The following is a 25,818-nucleotide window of genomic DNA, read 5'->3' on the forward strand; positions in this document are numbered from 1 at the left end:
TGACCCCGTCTTCTTTCCAATGCTCCCTTCACAATGAATTCCATGTGGCATATATAGCGCACAAGGTATTATAAATGTGCTGCTAATTCATTATGAAGAGGGAAATGTTACCATAATATATTACCCTTACATTATGGATGTGTGATCTCTTCGCATGGGGAAGGAGGAGAGAAGTGCAGCTTTTCTATTAATAGCTCAATGCAGTGGCCTGCGGTGCTTACCAATCTGCCGCAGCACTTTACAGACTACCTTCGGGGGAAAAAGGGCCTTTTTTAGAGGGGCATCCTGGCTGCAGAATGGTATCCTTACTCTATTGTCAGTTTACACGTGCCAACTGGTTTTATGTTAATGCAGCACTCCCCCCTCCCCCTACAGAGTGTGAGCATTCGGAAGAGTAAACACGGTCTCCGGCTGTTGATTCTTGGGCCATAGCTGCAATTGCGCGTGTGTGTGTGGCCCTAGGGGAAGGGTTGCAGCCCAGACTGCGCTAACAGCACAGTTGCGACAGTGACCTTCTGAGCACGGCTCTACAAGAATGTGTACAGGCTTGTTTCTCAGTGCCGACTGTGCAGCACTTTTGTTGACAATGTTGGGACGCTAATACCCTCTCGTGTATAAGCAGAGGGATTCTTCCACCCCCTGATGAAGTTGTTATCTTCGCAGCCATATTGTTGTGCTGCCATAAAAGGAAAAATAGATTAGCTCCTGGGTCATGTAAATACATATTTTATATCAGATGAGGAGCATTAGTTTTGGTATGAAATTGAATGCAAGAAATTGTAATTTTCCACTAAATTCATGAGAATTTGCATCAACATAACTAAACAGAATTATCACCATGGCACGAACTATGCTGCTTTAGCTTAATGTTTTATGGGTCAATCGCATTATAATCACTCGGTAGGGAGTATTATTAAGAGACAACATTGTGTGGTACATTGTTTGCTTGAATATTGCTATTAACCTATGGTTCTCTTATCACATCTGCAGATGCCCATACCTGGCAACCCACCTGTCCCCTGCCATCCCCGTCTTCGCTGTGGTCCTCTTCCTCTTTGTCATGGCCATGCTGCTAAGGACCAGCTTCAGTGACCCGGGGGTGTTGCCGCGCGCCCTCCCCGAGGAGGCCTCCTTCATTGAGATGGAAATTGGTGAGTAGTTGACCCATACCTGTGTCATCATAATAATAATTCCCATCCATGCCTCCCTCATTCTTCTATAAGCCCTGTCTAGAAAAAAAATCTTAGGTGAGGGTTCCCCAACTGGCGGCCAGCTGAATTTGGCCGGCGGGTGATTTTATTTATTGTAAAAACACCAGCAAATCAGTTCCAAGTGGTTGTCATTTTGGGAATCTGTCCCAAAGTATCCTTCCGCATAATAGAGAGACATGTGATCGTATACAAGATCGTAAGCAAGGCTTGACATGATTATGTTTTGGTCAAATATAATATCTGTTTGGGCTTCTTGCAATCAAATTGCAGTCTACAAAATATTCAAAATGATCTTCTTCTGAATCTGGTTGATCAAATCAAAGTTTATTTGTCACGTTCGCAGAATACAACCGGTGTAGTAGACCTTACAGTGAAATGCTTACTTACAGGCTCTAACCAATAGTGCAAAAAAAAGGTATTAGGTGAACAATAGGTAGGTAAATAAATAAAACAACAGTAAAAAGACTGGAAAATAACAGTATCAGGGCTATAAAAGTAGCGAGGCTACATACAGACACTGGTTAGTCAGGCTGATCCCTGCCCTAGGCCAACCCCCTAAATGTGTATATTCGAAACCTAAACTGGATCAACGTAGTGTGACACTTCTGTAGTTCTGAAAGAGTTCCATCTAGCTATCTAGCCAATCGGAGAACAAGGTGGAGCTACTATCATGCTGCCCATACCGATCTAATCCTTTGTTGTACATGAAATGCCTAAGGGTTAAAGGCTAGCGAGGTCACTTCCGGATATGGAACAAATGTCACCGGGTGGCTGCGGGAGGACTGTGAATTAGGAACCAAGCGATGTCAAAAGCCTTCTAGGTGCATGAATAAAGTGAGGTGAGGTAGTGTGGAGACTAGAGGTTGATCGATTAATCTAAATTTTTGGACACTGATTATGGCCGATTACATTGCACTCCATGAGGAGACTGCATGGCAGGCTGACTACCTGTTATGCGAGTGCAGCAAGGAGCCAAGGTAAGTTGCTAGCTAGCATTAAACTTTATAAAAAACAATCAATCTTAACATGATCACTAGTTAATAAACATGGTTGATGATATTAGTAGTTTATCTAGCTTGTCCTGCGTTGCATATAATTGATGCGGTGCCTGTTAATTTGTCATTGAATCACAGCCTACGGGTGATTTAACAAGCGCATTCGCGAAAAAAGCACCGTCTTGCACCAATGTGTACCAAACCATAAACATCAATGCCTTAAAGTCAAAACACAAGTATATATTTTTAAACCTGCATATTTAATATTGCCTGCTGACATAAATTATTTTTAACGAGGGAAATTGTCACTTCTTGCTTTCTGTGCAATCAGTCAGGGTATATGCAGCAGTTTGGGCCGCCTGGCTCGTTGCGAACTGTGTGAAGGCCATTTTTTCCGAACAAAGACCGTAATTAATTTCCCAGAATTGTACATAATTATGACTTACATTGCACAACCTTCAATGTTAACAGCAATATTTAGATCTATGGATGCCACCCATTAGATAAAATACGGAATGGTTCTGTATTTCACTGAAAGAATAATAATTTTGTTTTCAAAATGATAGTTTCCGGATTTGACCATATTAATGACCTAAGGCTCGTATTTCTGTTTGTTATATTATAATTAAGTCTATGATTTGATAGAGCAGTCTGACTGTGCGGTGGTAGGCAGCAGTAGATTCGTAAGCATTCATTCAAACAGCACTTTCGTGCATTTGCCAGCAGCTCTTCGCTGTGCTTCAAGCATTGCACTGTTTATGACTTCAAGCCTATCCCGAGATTAGGCTGGCAATACTAAAGTACCTATTAGAACATCCAATAGTCAAGGGTATATGAAATACAAATGGTATAGAGGGAAATAGTCCTATAATTCCTATAATAACTACAACCTAAAACTTCTTACCTGGGAATATTGACGATTCATGTTAAAAGGAACCACCAGCTTTCTTATGTTCTGAGCAAGGAACTTAAACGTTAGCTTTTTTACAATGCACATATTGCACTTTTACTTTCTTCAACACTTTGTTTTTGCATTATTTAAACCAAATTGAACACGTTTCATTATTTATTTGAGACTAAATTGATTTTATTGATGTATTATATTAAGTTAAAATACATGTTCATTCAGTATTGTTGTAATTGTCATTATTATATATAAATCGACCGATTTTTAATCAGTATCGTCTTTTTTTAGTCCTCCAATAATCGGTATCGGCATTGAAAAATCAGTCGGTCGACATCTAGTAGAGACCAGAGCTTCAGCCTGTTTTAATTCGTGTTTGTTATGCTTTATATCGCTAAAGGTTCATGATCCATGCTGTTCTGAGCACATCCCCTAGTCAGATTTATTTTCTCCAATCTGAAGTGTACTGTTTCAAGCCTTGACGGAGTTTGAATTCATTGATTTGGCCCAACAGCGAAGCATTGTGACGTTGTCATTATCTAAACAACATTAGCATTAATTATGAAGTTACAACCAAATAGGGATATTTTGCAGACAATCTTCCTATGTTACTTTGTATAACCTAGCCAGATGTGGGTCTGAATGAACTTGCTGCACATGCATGTCATTGTTTTGATTACCTGACCACTCCCTAGTGGACTATTGTTAGAGTTGCGTAAATTCAAATCTGGTATCAGGATAAATATAACAATGAGTCACCGATTTTATACTATGTATTGTTTATTAGCTAAGTAATAAATGGCAAATGCAACTTTCGTATATACGGGCTCACTGTAATACCACGCAGGGCAGAACAGGGAACTGACAAGACGTATGTAAAACAATTTTCTTTATACTGCGAAAGGCCAACAGACTGGTTGGAACTGTCTATCACAGTAGAGACTGGGCGTGGTTTAAACTTGCCCAGCCTATTGCAGGCGCTCAGGCGGGTCCCCGCCTCTTGGCGCTTCTGTTGATAGATGTAACTGCTGCTTGTGAAGAACATCCAGGCTCTCATGCTCCATACCGTTATCTCGCACCTGGCTCCTGTTATCTAACAAAAGGCCGCTTGTTCTCGCAACACCCCGCTCTGAATGTGCCCCCCCAACTCATTGCGTCTTCTGTATTTTTCTATCTCAGTTAAACCTCGTGATGACCACCCCTCCCTATCACAACTTTGTAAGATGCAGCAAGTCACACCATGTGCTCAATATTGTTACATACAAACGCAAGGACAAAGCATCTGCTGGGCTGTTATCTACAGTTTTGCAACATGCAGGTCACACCATGTTACTCAGTTCTTGTCACACACAAACAGGCAAGTAGCAAGCAGTTGTTTAATCTCATAATGATGCTCCAGTGCACAAATACAGACACCTCACACAACCAACATCAGATAATATTTAATCATATATCTAATGGCTATAATGTAAAATACAGGATCCAACACTATCCACAATTGTTGCCATTATTTCAGCCAGCTTCTCTTTTCTATCTCTTGAGGAAAACGCCTGTCTGCTCTGCAATAGCCATGCCACAGCCCAACCCTCCCTCCCTCCCTCCCTCTCTAGCTGTTCAGTGTGCAGCCTCTCTGTCTGGGCGGTGAAGATTCACATTGCCCTCCATGTGTCCCTATTCTCTCTCGTTGCGGTCTAGAGGCGTGGGTGGGGGGGACTGGTAAGAGGTCCTCTCCAGATGACAGAACAAGGCTGTAAATGATTGCCGTTGCTGCAGGTTGTCCACTGGAAGTGCCTGGGCTGGCAGCACTCCCTTTGTCACGGCTTTGACTCGAGCGTTCCAGTCAGAAAGCACTGAGATGCATGCCAACGGCTATTGTGCTAACATGCTATTGCCTATTGGGACGATATGCTCCCTTTGTGACTGCTCTGACACATGCCTTCCAGTCTGACTTCATAGAGATATATGCTAATGGATTTTTTTGCTAACATGCTAACATGCTAACAACAGCTAAGCTATTTACTGTTGGGCTAACATGGGCTAACATGCTAATGAATTTGGGATAACGTTCTCATGTTTGGGCTAACAATGGCCGCAATGGCACTACTTAGAACAGCACGGCCGTTCAGTTTGTGACATTACCTTGTTTAGCAGATGGAGTATGTTGAGCCACAGATTGCTTTGTTGGCGTGCATCGATCCTTCCCTGATAACAGATTTTTCGCTCCTCCCAAACGTGTCTTCCTCAGTGTAAACTTGTACAGAGCCCACACATACCACACCGTCGCATAAAATGACAAGAGATAAATCGCTCAAATGCCAAAAATAAGTCACATCCTCATCAAGCTGTTCAAACATGTTTGTACGAGAAAAAGAAACCACCAACTTCAATTCAGCTTGCCTTTTTTAATTAACAAATCAAATCTTATTTGTCACATGCGCTGAATACAACAGGTGTATACTTCACCATGAAATGCTTACTTACGAGCACCTTTCCCAACAATGCGGAGTTATAAGTAATAAAGATTTTGGACACAATAAAATTAGGCTATGTTTTCATGCACACGAATAATAATATTACACGTATTATAGTAGCAGGCAGAGAAAGGAAATTGTCATGGAAAACCCTTACCCTGTTTATCTTAAAATTAAAGTAAGCATACGCTGATTTAAAACACCTGGTTTTCTGAGCAATCTTTTGAATTATTAGGACATGTAAACAGCTTAATCACAGTTCTGGTCGTATATTTGATCTGCACATATGCCAGCAGTGGTAGCCTCTATCTTATGTGCGAGTGAAGTGGGTTCAGAAAAACTGAAAGAATGCATCTTGGAAATAGTTTTCACATCCAAAATGTACATGTCCGAACTCCGAGTCAAACAACTTGGCAATAATATGGTCGCTGTAGTAGAACGTTTATTTTCTTCTGGATTTTCTGCATTTATCAAAAGTCCAGTCAAGTTGTCTGATTTTGATGTGTCCATGTAAACAGGATTATTAGGGGAAATTGTTAATCTTCCAAAGTATGTAAATATTTTAAACTATTGCGTTAATCTGACTATCCTCCATAATCGTATTATTGTGTGCATGTAACTGTGCTCACTGAGTGTACAAAACATTAGTAATGCCTTCCTAATGTTGAGTTGCACCCCCTTTTGCCTTCAGAACAGCCTCAATTTTCGAAAGCATTCCACAGGGACGCTGGCCCATGTTGACTCCAATGCTTCCCATAGTTGTCAAGTTGCCTGGATGTCCTTTGACCATTATTGATACACACGGGGAAACTGTTTAGCGTGAAAAACCTGGCAGCATTGCAGTTCTTGACACACTCAAACCGGTGTCCCTGGCACATACTACCATAGCCCGTTCGAAGGCGCTTAAATATTTTGTCATGCCCATTCACCCTCTGAATGGCACACATACACAATCGATGTCTCCTCCCCTTCATCTACACTGATGTGAAGTGGATTTAACAGGTGACATCAATAAGGGATCATAGCTTTCAACTGGATTCACATGGTCAGTCTGTCATGGAAAGAACAGGTGTTCCTAATGTTTTGTACAGTAAGTGTACAATGAGTATTGGTACCGGGTATGAGGTAGTTGAGGAAATATGTACATGTAGGTAGGGGTAAAAGTGACTAGTCAATCAGGATGTATTACGTGTGTGTGGGCAGAGTCCAGTGAGTGTGCATAAAAAGGGGGTCAATGCTTGCGCTCCAGTACCACTGTAGCAGAGTGTGGCTGTAGTCTTTGACAATTTTTAGGGCCTTCCTCTGACACTGTCTAGTATTGAGGTCCTGGATGTCAGGGACTGTCCCCAGTGATGTACTGGGCTGTACAGTTGGCTGCCAAGCAGTTTCCATACCAAGCGGTGATGCAGATAGGCAAGATGCTCTCAATGGTGCAGCTGTAGAACTTGAAGAGGATCTGAGGGCCCATGCCAAATCTTTTCAGCCTCTTTAGGGGGAAGAGCCCTCCTCTGCCCTCCTTTTTCCTGTAGTCCACGATCCGCTCCTTTGTCTTGCTCATGTTGTGAGAGAGGTTGTTGTCCTGGTGCCACACTGCCAGATCTCTGACCTCCCTATAGGCGGTCTCGTCGTTGTCAGTGATCAGGCCTACCATCGTTATAATGATGGCGTTAGTCGTGCGCGACAACTCTGTCCTGGATGAACAGGGACTATGCACACACCCCTGAGGGGCCCCCGTGTTGAGGGTCAGCGTGGCGGGTGTGTTGTTGCCTACCCTCACCACCTAGGAGCAGTCCATCAGGAAGTATAGGATCCAGTTGCAGAGGGAGGTGTTCAGTCCCAGGGTCCTGAGCTTGGAGGTCACTGTGGTGTTGAACACTGAGCTTTAGTCCATGAACAGCATTCTCACAAAGGTGTTCCTTTTGTCCAGGTGGGAAAGGTCAGTGTGGAGTGCAATAGAGATTGCGTCACCCCCCCAGAATGTGTGCGGTTTTAATATGCCATCTTTCGCTAGTGTGGCAGGTGGTGGCATTTGTGATGGAACGTGGGGGTGTGTTAGTGGGCACGGATGTTTTGAGCCCAACGACGTGTATAAAACCCTGTATGACTGACAGGTGGCGCTGTATGATGGCTACACCCCACCGTGTAGCCATCTTGGTGGGACTCCTCCATTGTAAAATAAAAAAATAGATTTTGGAAGCTGTCGAAATGCATTTTTATGTCTAAATTAGTTTTTTTTCTCATGTTTATTCTATTGCAGACACCTTAATGTATAATTATAAATTATATTATGTGCCTTTATAAACTATTCACACCCTGTGAGTTTCAAATTATGTGGGATTCAAATTATTTTGACATTTTGTCAACGATATACACAAAATACTCAGTGGAGGAAAATGTTGTACATTTGTAAAAATATTATGTTAAATAAACCACCAATATGCAGTATTTAGGCTTGCCATAACAAAGGGGTTGAATACTTGACTTGTTTCATATTTTTCATATTCATATTTTTATTTGAAATATATTTTTAGAAATGTATAAAAACATTGACATTATCGGTATTATATGTAGGCCAATGACAAATTATATTAAATCCATTTTAAATTCAGGCTGTAACACCAAAAATGTGGTTGAATACAGTGAAGGCACTGTTAATATACAATACATTTTTGGAGAGTACTGTCCCCACTACAACAATAAAGTACTTAAATACATGTAATTTTGTCCTTGAAACATTTAATTGAAATACTGTAGAATTCCATAGAGGACTGTGCCATGTGGCGCAGCGGTCTAACGCACTGCATCTCAGTGCTACAGGTCACTACAGACCCTGGTTCGATTCCGGGTTGTATCACAACCGGCCGTGATTGGGAGTCCTAAAGGGCAGCACACAGCTGCGGTGCTGTCACTTGGCCCATTAGTGGCTAGTTCCTAAAGGAATGCTAACAGTATAAGATCCTCCTGAAATACATAATGAATTGGGCCGATGAAGACCGACTTTTCCCAAGGGACTGCTAGTGTAACCGATGTGAAATGGTAGCTAGTTAGCGGGGTGCACGCTAATAGCGTTTCAATCTGTGAGACCTTGAAGTAGTTGTGCCCCGGGCCATGGCTTTTGAGCACTGCTTCGAGAGTGTCTGTTGTCGGTTTGTGCAGAGGGTCCCTGGTTCGATCCCTGGTAGGGGCGAGGAGAGGGACGGAAGCTATACCGTTACACTAGCTAGCTACATTAATCCACAAAGCAATGGTTTTAAGTAGAAAGTGGTTTTGATTCACATGTGATTAGATTTATTAAAAGCCTGGTGTTTCTTTAAGTGTTTGTTCACTATGTGAAGAAGACATTTGCCCGCCATCTTGTGTGCTGTACACTATTGATTTGGCTTGTTCAGTGTTGACTTTTTTTTCATCAATGGCGGTAGCAAAATCCTTAATATATTCTGCTTTAACCATGCAAAGACTTTGGAAGTGTTATGAGGTGGTATGGCCTCAATGCTTTCGGGACTGTAAATGTTCGATTTTTGGGTCAAGTTGTGCTGTCTTCACCTGTCCTAGCAGGTATTCCTACTGGCAGTATTCAGTCATGTTATTCCGTTTATTCAAATGAACCATAAAGGAAAGGTTCAACCATTTTGAATGTTTTATGTTATATTTTCTGATTTGATCTATCGATTCCCTGGATCATTTAATGTTTTCATGTGTATCTGAGTGGACGTAGCAACGTGATAAAGTCGCTCAGACTGGATGTTAACAGGAATACGACTTTTAGATTGGAAACATCTATTAAATGTCAGATTTCCGTACTGGCTGATTTTCATAACTCGGGAGGATGTCTTCTCTCGAATGAGCAATTTATTATATTTTTGTGATATTCTTACCTCGATACATTTTTTTACAATTTAACGTAGGGTATAGCATATTTTTCCTATTTTTCTCTTTTAGTCTAGTGACTTGCATGGTGCCTTTGCCCAGAGATATTATAGAAAGGAGATGGGAATCCAATGAACAGACATGACTGACCAATCGTGCTCCCGTTGTCATGCTGCGTCTCGCAAGTTCATTATTTCACATCGCATATCTGTTTTATACTTATTGTTGACGAAATTCGTCTTAATGTTGGGGTTTTGAGTTTAGCGCCCAATAGACTCACATTGAAGGGGGAGAGCTCCTTGTCCCAGAATCGTCCAGAATGCACAAAGCGGCCCATTGACGTAGCATGACAACATTTTCCTATCTCCTCAAAAGTATATAAATTATGCCGTTGAGCATGTTCAACTCCACTCTGAGGCACATCGATATTCAGGTTGAACATGGTGAGAATGTTGACTCCTAAATTGATTAGTCCAGTTTGTTTAGGCGATGTTAGTTAACCAGCCATGTTACATGCGGATATTGTCTTTGGTGTTATTGGCTAGCCAGCCAGCCCATAGAGAGAGCATTGCAACAGATTCCCACAGCTATTTCCCATGTTGCTAACCAACGTCATAACCCCACAATGAAACATTTGTTCACAAAAAAAGCGTTATTTAACACTAAATTCTAAAGGAAGAAGTGGATTTTTCCTTTTAAGCGATTCATGTTACTGTAAACAGGACTACATACCCTGGCACAACAAGACCCATCGTCCCAGGTCCAGGTTAATACGTTTTAAAAAACAACAGTCCTGCTATGCTTAAGCATCATGGTAAATAACTGACCGGTCTGTGTGTGGAACCTTGGGCAGAAGCGACATTCTCAAGGTTCGACGATTCACATTTGTGTGTGCTTCCAAAGCCCTTAATTTTTAACCGCCATTGTGGATCTAAACTCACGGCCTCACTGTGTAGATATTAAACCCGACTGGAAGCTTTGAATACAATACTTTGAAGTGTGGCGATGGAATAGAATTGATGCTCTACTATATGATTATGTGTGTGGTAGAGGCACTCTGGGTCAATTGTTTGAATTCTGGTTAAGTCTGGTATATTTAGTTGATTTAATGTAATTTTCCTGTGGTCGATCTATGACTTCTAACTTATTAAATGTGGATTATCATCCATGATTAAGACATGTCTGAAGCCAAATTATAATTATTCTTGATTTAAAGGCAATTTAGGCTTAACCTGCGTGTGAAACTTGCACTACACAGTATGAACATGAATAGATATGACTCCATTTCTTAAATGAGTATGATCCCAAATGGCCACCTTTTTGTTGTCTCAGAGGCGGCTAATGGAAACGTCCCGGCTGGGCAGCGGCCTCCACCTCGGATCCGCAACGTCCAAATCAACGGGCAGATCGTCAAACTGAAGTATTGCCACACCTGCAAGATCTTCCGACCGCCTCGCGCCTCACACTGCAGTATCTGTGACAACTGTGTGGGTAAGAGAGAGCACTCTTCTCCCTTCAGTCAATTCATCTTGTTCTTATCATGAAAGAAGACTCGGTCTGAAAATAACATTCATTTCAATTCACTCAGAGACTGGGTATTGTGTGAAAACTAGCTTATTTTTTTTATCAGCGTGTGAAGGACACATTCTGCTGATGCAAGTTTTTATTTGTTTGCTCAAGCCTTGAACTTACCTACATTTATTTGTCAGTGTTTTAGAACATTTTTATTGGAAATAGTTTTAATCTAAAGCTCTATTGATAATTTCCATATCCGGAGATGGACATTCTATAGCTAAATGGGTTTCCAGTGGGGATTTGGAATGCTGGCATGTTTGATTCATTCTCCCCAGATCTCTACAAAGCACTCTTTGGAATGTTTCTTGAGGATAGTTTTTCATGTGTGTGCATGAACATGTCAAGCTTTGCAGAAGAACAGTATTTTGGCTAGTCATGATTGAACCATGCATTTGGCCTTTAAACATCAGGTATTGTGTATGACCCCCTCCCCCAAAATCTGTGTGCCGTGTCATGCTGGTCTCACACAACCAGCATGACACAGCAGCCTGGGACAGCCAGCCAGCCTCCTTATGGCTCAGGCCCCTTCACTCTGCAGTAAGGGATCATCAATATGATCAATGAATCAATAAAGGCTGTGGGTTTAATGGTAATCTGTCTTTGCACAGGAGTTAGACAAAACAAAAGACATGACCTTTCTTCAATGCAATCAAGTCTGTTGCGGAATTGTAGTGAATAAAAACATAGATTGTTCACATATTTGAGTAAAACTAGTGGGTGCGGTTAATAGCTGGAAGGAAGGCGTTTTCCATGAACCTGTCGTACAATATTTAGTAGCTGATTATACACACTGGGCTCCTTTCTATATACAGTACATCAACAAATCATATTTATGGTTTTTCCTCATTCCCGATATGCTTCAATGCAGAAGTGCCCCACCTGCATGCTGCCATCATATATGTTTTAATGTGTACGTGTTGTCTGCCACGGGGAGAAAAGTGTAAAGCTGTCTGACCCTGGATAGCTTCGCTCTGGTCCTAGTGTAATGAAGAAACAGGGGTCACTATATTTAGATCAGAGAAAAAGGAATTATAGGGAAATGGCTCTTATTTCCTGTGAACTGCGTGCTTGTTTTTGAGTGATTGGAACCTATTGTAAGCAGAGGACATTGGCTAATAGCTACTTTACCTTTGTTGAACTTGGTTGTTATTGTCTGAAGGAGTTTTCAATGACTACCCAGCTAAATCAATTTCTTATTTAATTATTTTCATTTTTGTTCAACCTTTAACCAGCAGAACTTTGGGGAAGGGTCTATCCAACACACTCCTTTACAACTCCACAAGTTAAATTGAACTTAGTTTGTTTCTGTGTGTGTTGAAATGTACATGTTGATCCCGTGTCCACAGAAACTCTTCCCTCTCCTCTCCATCTTTGACCACCTCCCGCTCCTTCTCCACAGATCGTTTTGACCATCACTGCCCCTGGGTGGGCAACTGTGTGGGCAAGAGGAACTACCGCTACTTCTACCTGTTCACTCTGTCCCTGTCCCTGCTTACCATCTACATCTTCACCTTCGCCATCGTACACGTGGTGATGCGTGAGTGCTGCTGTTCCTTCATAGTTTTGCTACATAGGTGTCAGTCGAGACCAGAGCAGAATAGAGTTTTAAAAAGCAAATGTAGATTCAGCTCAGTTTCAGACCATGGCAGTACTTTTAAGGCTGTGTTTACAGATTTGCGCGATAGGACATTCACAGGTGTGCGGGGAAACCGTGACTCTTGACAGTTGATAGGGTGTATTCGATCGGGAAGGGTCAGTGAGAGTGAGGGATGCGGACAAAATATGATGAAAAAGAGACCTAGTTCCGCTGAGGCAAGAAATCAAGGGTTACTCTGCCAGTGCTCGAGTTCCTCTGTGGAGATGGGAGAACCTTCCAGAAGCACAACGATCTCTGCAAGTTTACACCAATTAGGCCTTTACGGTACGGTGGCCAGACGCAAGCCACTCCTCAGTAAAATACACAGAATAGCTTGCTTGGAATTTTCCCAAAGGCACCTAAAGATTCTCAGACCATGAGAAACTAGATGCTCTGGTCTGATGAAACCAAGATTGAACAATTTGGCCTGATTATCAAGCATCATGTCAGGAGGAAACCTGTCACCATCCTTACGGTGCAGCATGTTGGTGGCAGCATCATGCTGTGTGGATGTTTTTCAGTGGCAGGTACTGGGAGACTAGTCAGGATCGAGGCAAAGATGAAGGGAGTAAAGTACATGGAGATCCTTGATGAAAACCGGTTCCAGAGCACTCAGGACCTCAGACTGGGGAGAAGGTTTACCTTCCAAAAGGACAACGACCCTAAGCACTCAGCCAAGAGAACGTAGGAGTGGCTCTGGAACAAATCCGTGAATGTCTGAGTTGCCCTGCCAGAGACTTGAACCTGATCGAATATCTCTGGAGAGACCTGAAAATAGCTGTGCAGCGACGCTCCCCATCGAGCTTGACAGGATCTGCAGAGAAGAATGGGAGAAACTCCCCAAATATAGGTGTGCCAAGCTTGTAGTGTCAGACCCAAAAGACTTGAGGCTGTGATCGCTGCCAAAGGTGCTTCAACAAAGTACTGAGTAAAATGTCTAATTTTAATACATTTGCAAAAATGCCTAAAAAACAGATTTTTGTCATTATGGAGTATTGTGTGTAGATTTGAGGGGGAAAAAACTATACATTTGAATCAATTTGAAAATAAGGCTAACACAGTGGAAAAAGTCAAGGGGTCTGAATACTTTCTGAATGCACTGTATATGCTCCACAGAACATTCTTTAACTATGTGCTCCTCTCTACAGGCTCGGTGGACTCTGGGTTTGTGAAGACACTACAAGACACACCTGGGACATATCCTTTCAGTTCCACATAAATCTACAGTTCACAATACCATCTGGTTATTGACCCATAGGGCCACTGTAGTTTACTTTTTAAACCTAAAAGAATCAGACATTCATAATAATCGTAAGATAGACAGGTTTGAGTCAAATCATGTTATATGAAGTTATAAAATGAATCATCCCTGGGGCATTTAACATAAAATGATGTAAATCAGTAGTGATTGGCGTAACCGCATGTTCGACAAAGACCAATCCTTGACCTGTGGACTTGGTGCTTGTAGTACTGTTACTGTTTCTGTCCTGTTTCTTTAACCCCATCCCACTGTGCTGGAAGTGTTGGTGTGTTTCTTCACCTTGTGGTCAGTAGTGGGACTGACAGGCTTCCATTCTTATCTCATCTCCCTCAACCAGACCACCAATGAGGATGTGAGTATATCTATTCTCTACCATTCACTACTCCTATTACAGGGGCTGTGTTTCAACAGTTTAAACTGTCTGCCTCTCCTCTTTTTATCCAGCACGGGTGATTATGGAAATGAGGAAGGGAGGATGTTTTAGATTATTGACACAGCTGGTAGTCTCAGAAATCATGAGAGATTCTCTTGGTAACTTTGAAAAGGGAAAAATAAATCCACGAAGGGTCCTCCTCAGACAGACAACTCTCCCAAGAAATCATGAGATTGGGTAGGCGGGGCTTAAAATGCAGACAGGAATTGTGCATATGAAAAAGTCTTACCATAGCTTGTAGGCAGACATGACAGAACGTTGAAATTTGAAGCCAAAGTTTGCAGGCCAAACCTTTGCAGCAGTTTTTATTCAAGGTTGACGCAAACTAGCCACTTGAGAAATGCACTTATTCAAAATATTCTAGATACTATTTTGTGTCCGAGGGGTGTTTACACTAGGGCAACAAGCGGATAAGGCAGTGACGTAAGAAAGCCGGACGTCCCACCTTTCCTCTATGCTAAACTGATGTTGTCTAACATTGGCACGTTGTAGGAGGTAACTCGTCTAATGTAGCGACTACACAGTCGGGACTCTAGTTAAAGTTTTTACATTACCACAGATCTGGGATCAGATTAACGCTATCCCTAATCCTAACCTTAACCATAATGCAATAAGACCTGACCCTGTCAGTTGATAGGAGCTGCTTCTTTGTTTTCAAATGCAGGCAAAGACTTTGTATTCTGATGAATGCAAGGCTGGTGAGGGAAGTCAACCTGTAATGGTCGTAGGTTTTTATGCAGTACCCAAGACCGGTGTGATTTCATGACCATGGTGGGAACAAAGCTTTACTGCCTGACTATGGCAATGCAGAAGTGATTTAATTCTAATTTCAAGTTTGATTAATAACTACATAGCAGTCTTAGACACTCAAATCCATTGGCATTACATAAACAATAAATCATCAAGTTTACAAAAGCCTATTGAATAGTGAGGACAATTCCATGGTAACATAATGACAAAACCATGAAACAAAAGTTTAACAAACCATACAAGTCTATATTTATATGCACAAGGACTACTTTCAACCATTTCCAATAAAAATGGTACAAAAACACATTTCACTGTGCAGATGTACATTTCTGTAACAGAATGATGGTTAAAAAAATATATATTTAAAAGCCCTCCATTTGTGAACAAGTAAAAAAAAAAAAATTTAAAGTCAGTTAAATAGCTCTCCTGAATTAAAATGCAAAGATGTCTGCAAACAATATTGGCTATGATATGACACCTTGAGTTTGGAAAAAAAAATCTATTTTGGGAAGTGGATTAACACCTGATAACAGAATGACTGTAGCCGAATAGGTCCTGATTTGTACTACACAGAAATGCATCGTGATGGATATGCGATGAGTTTGTTGACGTGTCCTGTATAGGTACACAAAGGTAGAAAAATGTAATATCTTCCTTTACATGTTTGGGTAGATTTCCACACATTAGTTATTGAAGGTATTTGTATCGTTTTGTACATTCAGTGTATATCTGAGGTCTAACCTGAAAGGACCGGTCTAGTATATTTCTGAACACCCTGAGGAATTTCTGTTTCCATTACATTCACCAGCAGGTAGGGTTTCAAAGGGACGGTATATTACTGGAAACCTCCTAAGTTTACCAGTAAACAACCAGAATTTTGGTAACTTGTGGGTTTTGAAGGAATTTTATCAATGACATCTAGTGGCCTTTTTGGGTACTTCAGGTTATCACAGCAGTCTGTAATAATCTCTGGCCCCCTGTGTGGCTTTATCACCTGTAAAATATATAAAATAAGATGACTTTAAAATAAAAATGTATATAACAAAGCTGTAAAACATCATCCTAAATATAAACCGTAAACATAGTAAAAACTATTGATGTCTAATATGAGGGTTTCAGCATGAAATATACTTTTTTTACACATATTTATTTTATTTTGTCAATAGGCCATGTTGAAAACTGTTTTGGTGCCAATCTGGTTGCAGTTGGGGTCGCGTCCTGTGAGTTTGTGTGACCTACCACTTCGTGGCTTACTGACCCGTTGTTGCTCCTAGATGTTTCTACTTCACAATAACAGCATTTACAGTTGACCGGGGCAGCTCTAGCAGGGCAGAAATTTGTCGAACTGACTTGTTGGAAAGGTGGCATCCTATGAAGTTGCCACGTTGAAAGTCACTGAGGTCTTCAGTAAGGCCATTCTACTGCCAATGTTTGTCTATGGAGATTGCATGGCTATGTGCTCGATTCTATAAAACTGTCAGAAACGGGTGTGGCTGAAATTGCCAAATCCACTCATTTTGAAAGGGTGTCTACATACTTTATGTATTTTGTGTGCGTTTGTCTTGTTTTTGTTCAAGTATAAATTACCTAAATTACTGTGGATTACCTGATAATTACCGAAGATTCCGGTAACTTTGGTACATTTTGGGTAGCTTTGTAAACCTACCAGCTGGATACTTCATGCATTGATAACTCTTTGTGTAAAGAATTATTTCCATTTTGGAGAAATATATCCTAGTATCACTACCTGTCAACACAGAATTGTGTTAAAGAATTTGGTCATTTTAATGACAATATGCCCTGTATACATGCATATTAACATGCCTATCTTATACTTTGATCAGGAATTTATTAAATCCCTCACCAGATATTTTTTTGTAGGTCAATTGTAACCCTGTGGGATTACAATCTAAAAATGGAACTGTACTTTTGAATAAGGTTTAACTAAAAGGAAATTATTCTAGTAGGGGGAGGCAATACTGAATATCCCCTATTTAAAACTTAAAAAATAATGGTAACCAGACAGGCAGTGTCTGAGATCTGTCTGTAAGGGCTTTGTTTGCTTTTGGCAGAAGTAGGGTTGGGGTCTATTCCATTCCAATTCAGTCAATTACAGAACTGAAATTACAATATACCTCATTGAAAAGAAATGAATGGACTTGGATTTCAGTTCACCGAATTGAAATGGAATTTACCCTGCGTGGAAGAGATGGCGCAATAAATGTATTCCTTGCTACAGTGCCTTCAGAAAGTATTCACACCCTTTGCCTTTTTCCACATTTTGTTAAAGCCTGAATTTAAAATGGATTACATTTAGATGTTGTGCCACTGATCTACACATAATGTCAGTGTCATTTTGTTTTTAGACATTTTTACAAATTAATTTTAAAAATGAATCTGAAATGTCTTGAGTCAAGAATTCAACCCCTTTTAGGGCATGCCTAAATAGGTTCAGGAGTAAAAATGTGCTTAACAAGTCTCATAATAACTTGCATGGACTCAACATAAATTGTTATTACCTATCTCTGTACCCTACACATAATTCTGTCTGTAAGGTCCACCACTAGAGCAGTGAATTTAGAGCACAAAGACCAGGGAGGTTTTCCAATGCCTCACAAAGAACACTACTTTATTTGAATTTTTATTTCACCTTTATTTAATCAGGTAGGCTAGTTGAGAACAAGTTCTCATTTACAACTGCGAACTGGTCAAGATAAATCAAAGCAGTGCGACACAACAGAGTTACACATGGAATAAACAAGTGTACAGTCAATAACACAATAGAGAAAAAGTCTATATACAGTGTGTGCAAATGGCGTGAGGTAAGGCAATAAATAGGCCATAGTAGCGAAGTAATTACAATTTAGCAGATTAACACGAGTGATAGATGTGCAGATGTGCAAGTAGAAATACTGGTGTGCAAAAGAGCAGAAAAGTATATAAAAACAATATTGGGATGAGGTAGGTAGATTGGATGGGCTATTTAACAGATGGGCTAGGTACAGCAGCAGCGACTTAGTTAGCTGCTCAGATAGCTGATGTTTAATGTTATTGAGGGAAATAAGTCTCCAGCGACTTTACAATTTGTGTCAGTCATTGGAAGCAGAGAACTGGAAGGAAAGGCGGCCAAAGGAGGTGTTGGCCTTGGGGATGACCAGTGAGATACCTGCTGGAGCGCGTGCTACGGGTGGGTGTTATCATGACCAGTGAGCTGAGATTAGGCGGAGCTTTACCTAGCATAGACTTATAGATGACCTGGAGCCAGTGAGTCTGGAGATGAATATGTAGCGAGGGCCAGCCGACTAGAGCATACAGGTTGCAGTGGTGGGTGGTATATGGGGCTTTGGTGACAAAATGGATGGCACTGTGATAGACTGCATCCAGTTTGCTGAGTAGAGTGTTGGAGACTATTTTGTAAATGACGTCGTCGAGGATCGGTAGGATAGTCCGTTTTACAAGGGTATGTTTGGTGGCGTGAGTGAAGGAGGCTTTGTTGCGAAATAGGAAGCAGATTCTAGATTTCATTTTGGATTGGAGATGTTTAATATGAGTCTGGAAGGAGAGTATACAGTCTAGCCAGACACCTAGGTATTTGAAGTCGTCCACATATTCTAAGTCCGAACCGTCCAGAGTAGTGAAGCTAGTCGGGCAGGCGGGTGTGGGCAGTGAACGGTTGAAAAGCATGCATTTAGTTTTACTAGTGTTTAAGAGCAGTTGGAGGCCACGAAGGAGTGTTGTATGGCATTGAAGCTTGTTTGGAGGTTTGTTAACACATTGTCCAAAGAAGACACCATTATGTATACATCTGGCCCATCTGAGTAGAGGTGGAATAGGGAATCACCCGCAGCAAGAGCAACATCATTGACATATACAGAGAAAATAGTTGTTCCGAGAATTTAACACCGTGGCACCCCCATAGAGACTGCCAGAGGTCCGGACAACAGGCGCTCCGATTTGACACACTGAACTCTGTTGGTAAAGGAGACACTGAATATCCCTTTGAGCATGGTGAAGCTATTCATTAAGCTTTGGATGGTGTATCAATTCACCCAATCAATACAAAGATACAGGTGTCCATTCTAACTCAGTTGCCGGAGAGGATGGAAACCTCTCAGGGATTTTGAAACAGTTTAATGGCTGTGATAGGAGACAAATGAGGAGTGAAAAGGACGTTTGTATAAAAAATATTCCGAAACTTGCATCATGTTTGCAATAAGGCACTAAAGTTTTACTGCATAGCAATTCAATTTTGTCCTGAATAGAAAGCATTATGTTTGGGGCAAATCCTACACAACACATCACTGAGTGCCAATCTATATTTTCAAGCATAGTGTTGGCTGCATCATGTTATTGGTATGCTTGTAATTGTTTAAGGACTGTTGAATTTCTCAAGACTTAAAAAAATTGAATGGTGCCAAGCACAAGCAAAATCCTAGGTTCAGTCTGCTTTCCAACAGACACTGGGAGGCAGTCACCTTTCAGCAGGACAATAACCTAAAACTCAAGGTCAAACACACTAGATGTTCCAAAGTGACCTTGTTAGTTTTGACTTAAATTGGCATGAAAATCTATGGCTAGACCAAAAAATGGCAGTCTAGTAATTATCAACAATCAACTTGACAGAGCTAGAAGAGTTTAAAAATAATCATGTGTAAATGTTGTACTATCCAGGAGTGCAAAGCTCCTTAGAAACTTACCCAGAAAGACTCAGCTGGACTCAGCTGTAATCACTGCCAAAGGTGATTGACTCAGGGGTTTCAATACTGATCTAATCAAAATATTTGTTATTTTTTTACGGGTGGCTGTATTTTGTGTTTTACAGATCAAAGGCTCATGGTCGGGAAAGAACAGGCTGCAAAACCCCTACAGCCACAAGAACATTGTCAAGAACTGCTGTGAAGTGTTATGTGGGCCTGCATACCCCAGGTACTGTACAGAAGGAGCACAATTCTGTGCTCATAGGATTAACTAGTGTAGAAAATACTCTGCTGCTGTGGTTTTCATTGTTTTACCCTTTCACGGTCTCTTTCTCTCTTGCTTCTTCTCTTTATCTTCCTCTTGCTAACTTCCCTCTACTATTCTTCTCCTCTATAGCCACCCTCTGGTCCTCCCGCCCTTTCCGACCCTCCCTCCCTCCCTCGTCTCACTCTCACGACATTCTTGTTCGCTTAGTCTCTATTATTCCTCTCTCTCATCCTGTAGCCTCCCTTTATCCTCTTCTCCTGACCTCCCTCCTTTGTCTTTCTCTTGTTTCTCTCTCGCTTTCTCCTTTCTGTTCAGTGGTGAATAGGGTGTTGTTGATAAATGTTTGTCTCCCCTTGGCAGTGTCTTGGACAGAAGAGGGCTGACGCAGGATGATTTGCCTGTTCCTGCGTCCACTGCCGCCCAGAGCAATCCAGTGCCACAGACCATAGTAAGCCCACGCACGCACACAAATTTACTGTCTGGCACTGAAATGGTTTCAGCTTGCCAGACAAAGCATTAGTACAGTGAACGTGCATACAATATAGCCTAAATCAATTGCATAGAGGGAGGAGAGCAAAGGGTGTGAACGATGTACTGTAGAGCAGAAACCATTTTCCTTTATAATTTTTTTTAAAAAGATACTATTAATGTACTCTGCAGCTCACAGTTCTGTAGACATTTTGTGTCTGTACAGATGCCATTTTGTACTGGTGTCTAGTCTATCCTACTATAGCCATTTTGTACATTGCAATGTCTACAGTTGCCATCTACTGTAGCCATTTTGTGCTTCACTTTGTCAGTATTTTTTTACTGGTGCAGTATCTTGCCTTTTCACATCCCCTGAATTCAAATATCAATAGTTATATCAATAGTTTACAGTCTTTGGCTACTATTAGTATCCTTATTGTTTCATGTTCCCTCTGTAGAAAACTACAGCTCCACTCATCCCCAACGAGCACACCCCTGACGACACAAAGTCCAGCATCGCAGACTCGGCCATCTCCCACGCAGAGAAAGGAAGCCCCTCCCCCAAGGAGAAGCCGCCCACTCCCGCCAAAGTCCCCCCCCTGGCCTCACCTGAAACTGACGTGGAGGCCTCCATCATTATCGCCAAGGAGAAGGCGCTCTAGCTGCGTGGTGGGAGACTCCTTCCTTGCCCCGCCCAAAGTCAGTTTATCACTAAAACGCTCTGTCTGGACCTGTGAGGAGACACTTTAATCAACCTCTATATGAGTGAAAAGCATCTATCTGCCTGTAATGAGTGGGAAATGACTGCAGGGCTCTGACTCCCTGCTCATTCCACCAGATATGTAGAGTTGGTGCCCCACACCAAACACTGCCTCTCCCCTAACTCAGTGACTGCAGGACTGCTTGATAGACATTCACACTTCAGAAGGGTGGGGTAGGGTATTAGGGGCAGGTGGCTCAGCACCTTTCTCGTTCCCCTGAACATTGCGTGGATAACCACAGAGAATGGTGAAACTGGGAAGAACTGCGATGTCACTGGATGCAGATGACTATATTCCCCAGGTAGTGTGAGGCTGAGGGTGTCCTAAAATGTGCACCCTTACCCAGGCGCCTCTGGCATATGGCTACCTGTGGACTCGCTCTGATTTAGTTAATTCTACTTTTTCTGTCTTTTTTTTGTTTTATAGCCATGATGACTTTTTAAAATGTGAAAAGGCCAGTTCTAACATACTAGCTTTTGTGTTGTAAACCCTCTTAACACATACACACTATTAGACCGTTCTCATCTTCTCGACTGAACCACACGAACAGCCCCCTATGCAATTAATGGCAATGTTGGCCGTTTGGATAATGAAAATATAAGGCCTGACAACTTGTTTAGGGTGTGTTGTAACAGTACAACATAGTGGTGAAAGGAAACATTTACCATGGGAGGCAATATGTCAGCCACCATGTTGTCTCTTCCGGGAAGTCAAACAACAGTACCTGATTTCCACTGATATTGCTGCGTCGAGTTCTATCCTCATTCAAATCTCTGACTAGATTTGTTGAGATGAAGGTGCCACCTCGGGCTACCGTCCTTCCATTTTTATACTGTTATAGCAAAAGGTCCAGTTATTCTGGAATAGTTAAACATCCACATTTGCGCTGACCATTTGCAGGGGGTACGCTCAGTTCCTGTATCTAGCATTAGAAATGGACACTTTGCCACTGTCCCCGGAGTGTGTCTGGGTAGGCGTGTGTGTCAGTGTTGGGAATTTCAATTCAGTCAATTCAAGAAAGTAAAATGAAATAAATGTTCCAATAAACACCCTCTGAATTGACTGCATTTTTATTGGAAACCCCAACCTGTGTCTGTGTGTGTGGTGTATGTGTGTGACAGAGAAGGCCTGATTGCTGCTGACAGTAGACACTAGTTACAGTGCCTTATCGAGAAGCTGCGCTATCACTATAACTGTAAGGTTGTCTATCTACAGAGAAGACCCTCAGACACCAGTTCATGACTCGGCACTCCAAATCGTACACGCAGACTGTCCAACGAGAAACAAAGTCGCTTTTTATAGTTACCAATGAGACTGCAAAAAAAAAAGATGAAGTAAAGCCATTGTTTAAATGTACATACCCGTATGTAGGTGTTTAAAAAAAAAAAAAAAAAAAAAAAACTTGGATCTATTTCTGATGAAAAGAGAAGTGACCCAGGTTGTCTGTTTTTGGAAAGTGCATGTGTCCAGTGTTAGATATTTGCCTGTGTATGAAGGCCTGCCCTGTTTCTTGCAAGTCATGCAACTCCTGAATTTGTCCTCCTAGCGTTCACTGTCAACTCTGTGTCCTTGCTCCATGTCATGATCCATTGATGAGGAAAGCTTTCATTGTTTCCACGCCTCCATGCCTCCTCTCTTATCCGTGACTGGCTCATTATCAAACCGAAAAAAATCTAAACTGAAGCTGCTTTCTCTCTTCTCCCGTCAACACATTCTGTTAATTTCACACCAAATGGAGCAGAGGATTATGGGGGTTTGTGAGAGGTGGGGCAAGGTGGTTGAGTATTGCAGGTGCTTCAGTACAAGACAACTCGAAGGGACAGGATTCACAAAGAGATAAGTCGGTGAGACTGGCTTGCCTGACTGTTGGGGTGATATGTTAAACTGATAGTGGTTGGAGAGAGTTTGTGTTACGCTTTGTGTTGTATGCAAGGCAGAGTAATTGTGATGTATACTTGTATAGAAACAGTATAACCACGTTGAAAGTCGTTAATCCTTTTCATATGCCCAAGATAATTGTACCCCACGATGAAGAGGACTGTAGATCTGTGTCCGTCCTTTCATTCAGACGCAATATCTGACTGCCATTGGCCCTGTATTGATGAAACTTGGGTGAATGATGCATCTTGCCATAGAGATCCAGTATTTACTAAATTATACTGATTGGCCTGAAGCGAAAATGTGTTTAGTCACACGCATTATCTCAATTGGCCCAAATGAGGGCAGTGCATCATGTTTACTATTGCCTTATTTATATATGAACAGAATGATACTGAAATAATCCGATTTAATGAATGGAAAGGATTGCAGAGCTACTGTATATGGCCAAGCAGTGTGTTTTTATACTTTTGTTGATTTAATTTCACAAAGATTCTCTTTTCTGGTGAAAACGTGTATTTGTATTGGAAATGTGAGTAGGGGAGTTACTAGTTGTTTCCATCTAGACCCTTGCAGTGTTTTTATCACTATTTTTTTACATCTGGAGTAGACTATCAAACAATCCGGTGAAGGTCATGGAAGAGATTACTTTAGGGAAGGAAAGATGAAAGCCAAATCTATATTCACTTGCGTAGTCTACAGATTCTGGAAGGATACTTGAGCTGTTGCCCTTAGACGCCGGTCAGTGTCAGTTTAGAATTTTCCCCACCAATGGTCTCTGCGTCCAGTATGAACGAAGTTGGAGGTAGTTTCGCTAGGCAATGCTAACTAGAGTTAGCAACTTTCTTCAAACTGCACGCAGAGCCACAAAAATGCTATCCTTGAGTTCATCTGACTTTGGGGAAGTAGATAAAGGTTCCCATTGACAAAATCTCAAAGTATCCCTTTAAGGTTAGGATTGGGGGAGGGGATGCCGATCCTACTATAGATCTGTACCTAGGGGATGTTTTACCCCAGAGCTGCTGAGAATGTAAGCCGCCTTCTGAAATGGACAACAAATGGATGTTTTAATCAAATAGTGCTGTACAGTATTTCCTGAATGTGTGTGTGTGTATTGAGAAGGCCTTTCAGGATTTTTTTTTTTACATCTATTTTTGTCTTTCGGAGCAGTTGTTAGGTCTACCCTCAAACCAATCCTATCAATTTAAGTTGATTCGGTCCCCCCCCTGAATAGTATTCTGTTCTAGCCAGTTGTAAAAATTCTCTCTCCGTAGATAACTGTGCTGCTGCATTGCTGTCAATGGAAAGTGTGACTGTATTGGTGATTGTGATTTAACAAATGAAAAAGGGAATGTTCATGTTACAGTTTAAGCTGGTTGAAAGATAATTGAAGGAATTGGACCCTTGTACTATTAATGTTATCGTTATGGGCATATAGTAAGTGTCGATACAATGACTTGGGAAGTTTGGACTTTTTTCTCTCAATGTTTGGATGTATGATTTTTGATTTATAATGTGAAAAGTACGTGACGAGGGTCTCCGATCTGAATGCTCTGATCTACATAACACCGTACTTAATGCAGTAGATACAATACCACTGATGGACTAATATTTATGTTCACATTGTTTAGTAATAACATTGTGATTACGTATATTTCATGGTATTTCTCACTTCTTTTTACATGATTGATTGACATGTCTGGTAATTGAATGATGTTGTCATTATTATTAATCATCTTGTCTCTGAATTATTGCATGGAAAGGATTTTGACCGCTGACTGCCAAATAATATCTGTCAAATACTTTTCATACATGGAGGGACCAGGAAATCTGGTCACAATACACACAGTGGAAGGATAAGAGACATTTAAAAAACCATGAGTAGACACAGAACCATGAACAGATAGTAATTGGATCATCTTGATCAGATCGTGAGAACCATATGTTAATGCAAGGTGCAACCAGGGCTATAAATAGACATTCTTTGACATCAGCGAGATTGACCCTCTGGTCCCCATCTCAGTGACTATTCACCCGCTATTTGTTTGGAGTGGATATCTCAGAAATGAAGGTGTAGCGAAGGTATGGCTACATCTACACCATATTCTGACCTGGACTTAATTCCCTTACATTCCACCACCTTTATGCGTGAGAGAACCAGGAATATGGGGCTCTATTCAATCCGCATTGTAAAAATTCAGCTTTACAGCGTGACTGAAATGTAATGGCAATGTTCCTGCTTTAGCAGAGACTGCATTCACGGTAAATGCTGCATATGTCGGCTCAATCGGAAATTCACTTTAGATTTCTAGCGTGGAATCTGTAAGCAGCTTTACAGATTGAATAGAGCCCAAGGTCGAGCGAACCTGACGGCTCCAAGTAGACAAAGCATCTACTTTATATTTTCTGATAGAATATCCATGAACTGCAATTTATAAATTGATAAGCGCTAGGTAAATGAGCAATCCTTTTGGAGAAGGGGATTGTAAATAAACATAGCAATTGTTTTCGATGATTTTTCCTTATGATCCTGGGAGAAGGCAAAAACCAGTCAAGGAAGGAAGCAAACTGAAAATCAGTAAAGTAGGCTATCAGTGGCGACTGGTGGGAGGATTTATAGCAGGACGGGATCATTGTAATGGT

General features: G+C 41.3%; 1 protein-coding gene across 1 annotated transcript in view; it reads left to right on the plus strand.

Moving 5' to 3' along the window:
* The window catches only part of LOC118363617 (palmitoyltransferase ZDHHC9-like), a 44,194-nt gene extending 18,512 nt beyond the window's left edge, over positions 1 to 25,682 (plus strand). The window contains exons 2-9 of the mRNA XM_052488451.1: positions 991 to 1,151; positions 10,781 to 10,939; positions 12,423 to 12,560; positions 13,808 to 13,854; positions 14,168 to 14,272; positions 19,926 to 20,029; positions 20,429 to 20,516; positions 20,995 to 25,682. Coding sequence (XP_052344411.1) covers positions 991 to 1,151; positions 10,781 to 10,939; positions 12,423 to 12,560; positions 13,808 to 13,854; positions 14,168 to 14,272; positions 19,926 to 20,029; positions 20,429 to 20,516; positions 20,995 to 21,198 — 1,006 coding nt within the window. The 3' untranslated portion in view covers positions 21,199 to 25,682. The remainder of the gene's footprint in view (positions 1 to 990; positions 1,152 to 10,780; positions 10,940 to 12,422; positions 12,561 to 13,807; positions 13,855 to 14,167; positions 14,273 to 19,925; positions 20,030 to 20,428; positions 20,517 to 20,994) is intronic.
* The last annotated feature ends 136 nt before the right edge of the window (positions 25,683 to 25,818 follow it).

This window comes from Oncorhynchus keta, chromosome 30 (assembly GCF_023373465.1).
Source record: "Oncorhynchus keta strain PuntledgeMale-10-30-2019 chromosome 30, Oket_V2, whole genome shotgun sequence".
NCBI lineage: Eukaryota > Metazoa > Chordata > Actinopteri > Salmoniformes > Salmonidae > Oncorhynchus > Oncorhynchus keta.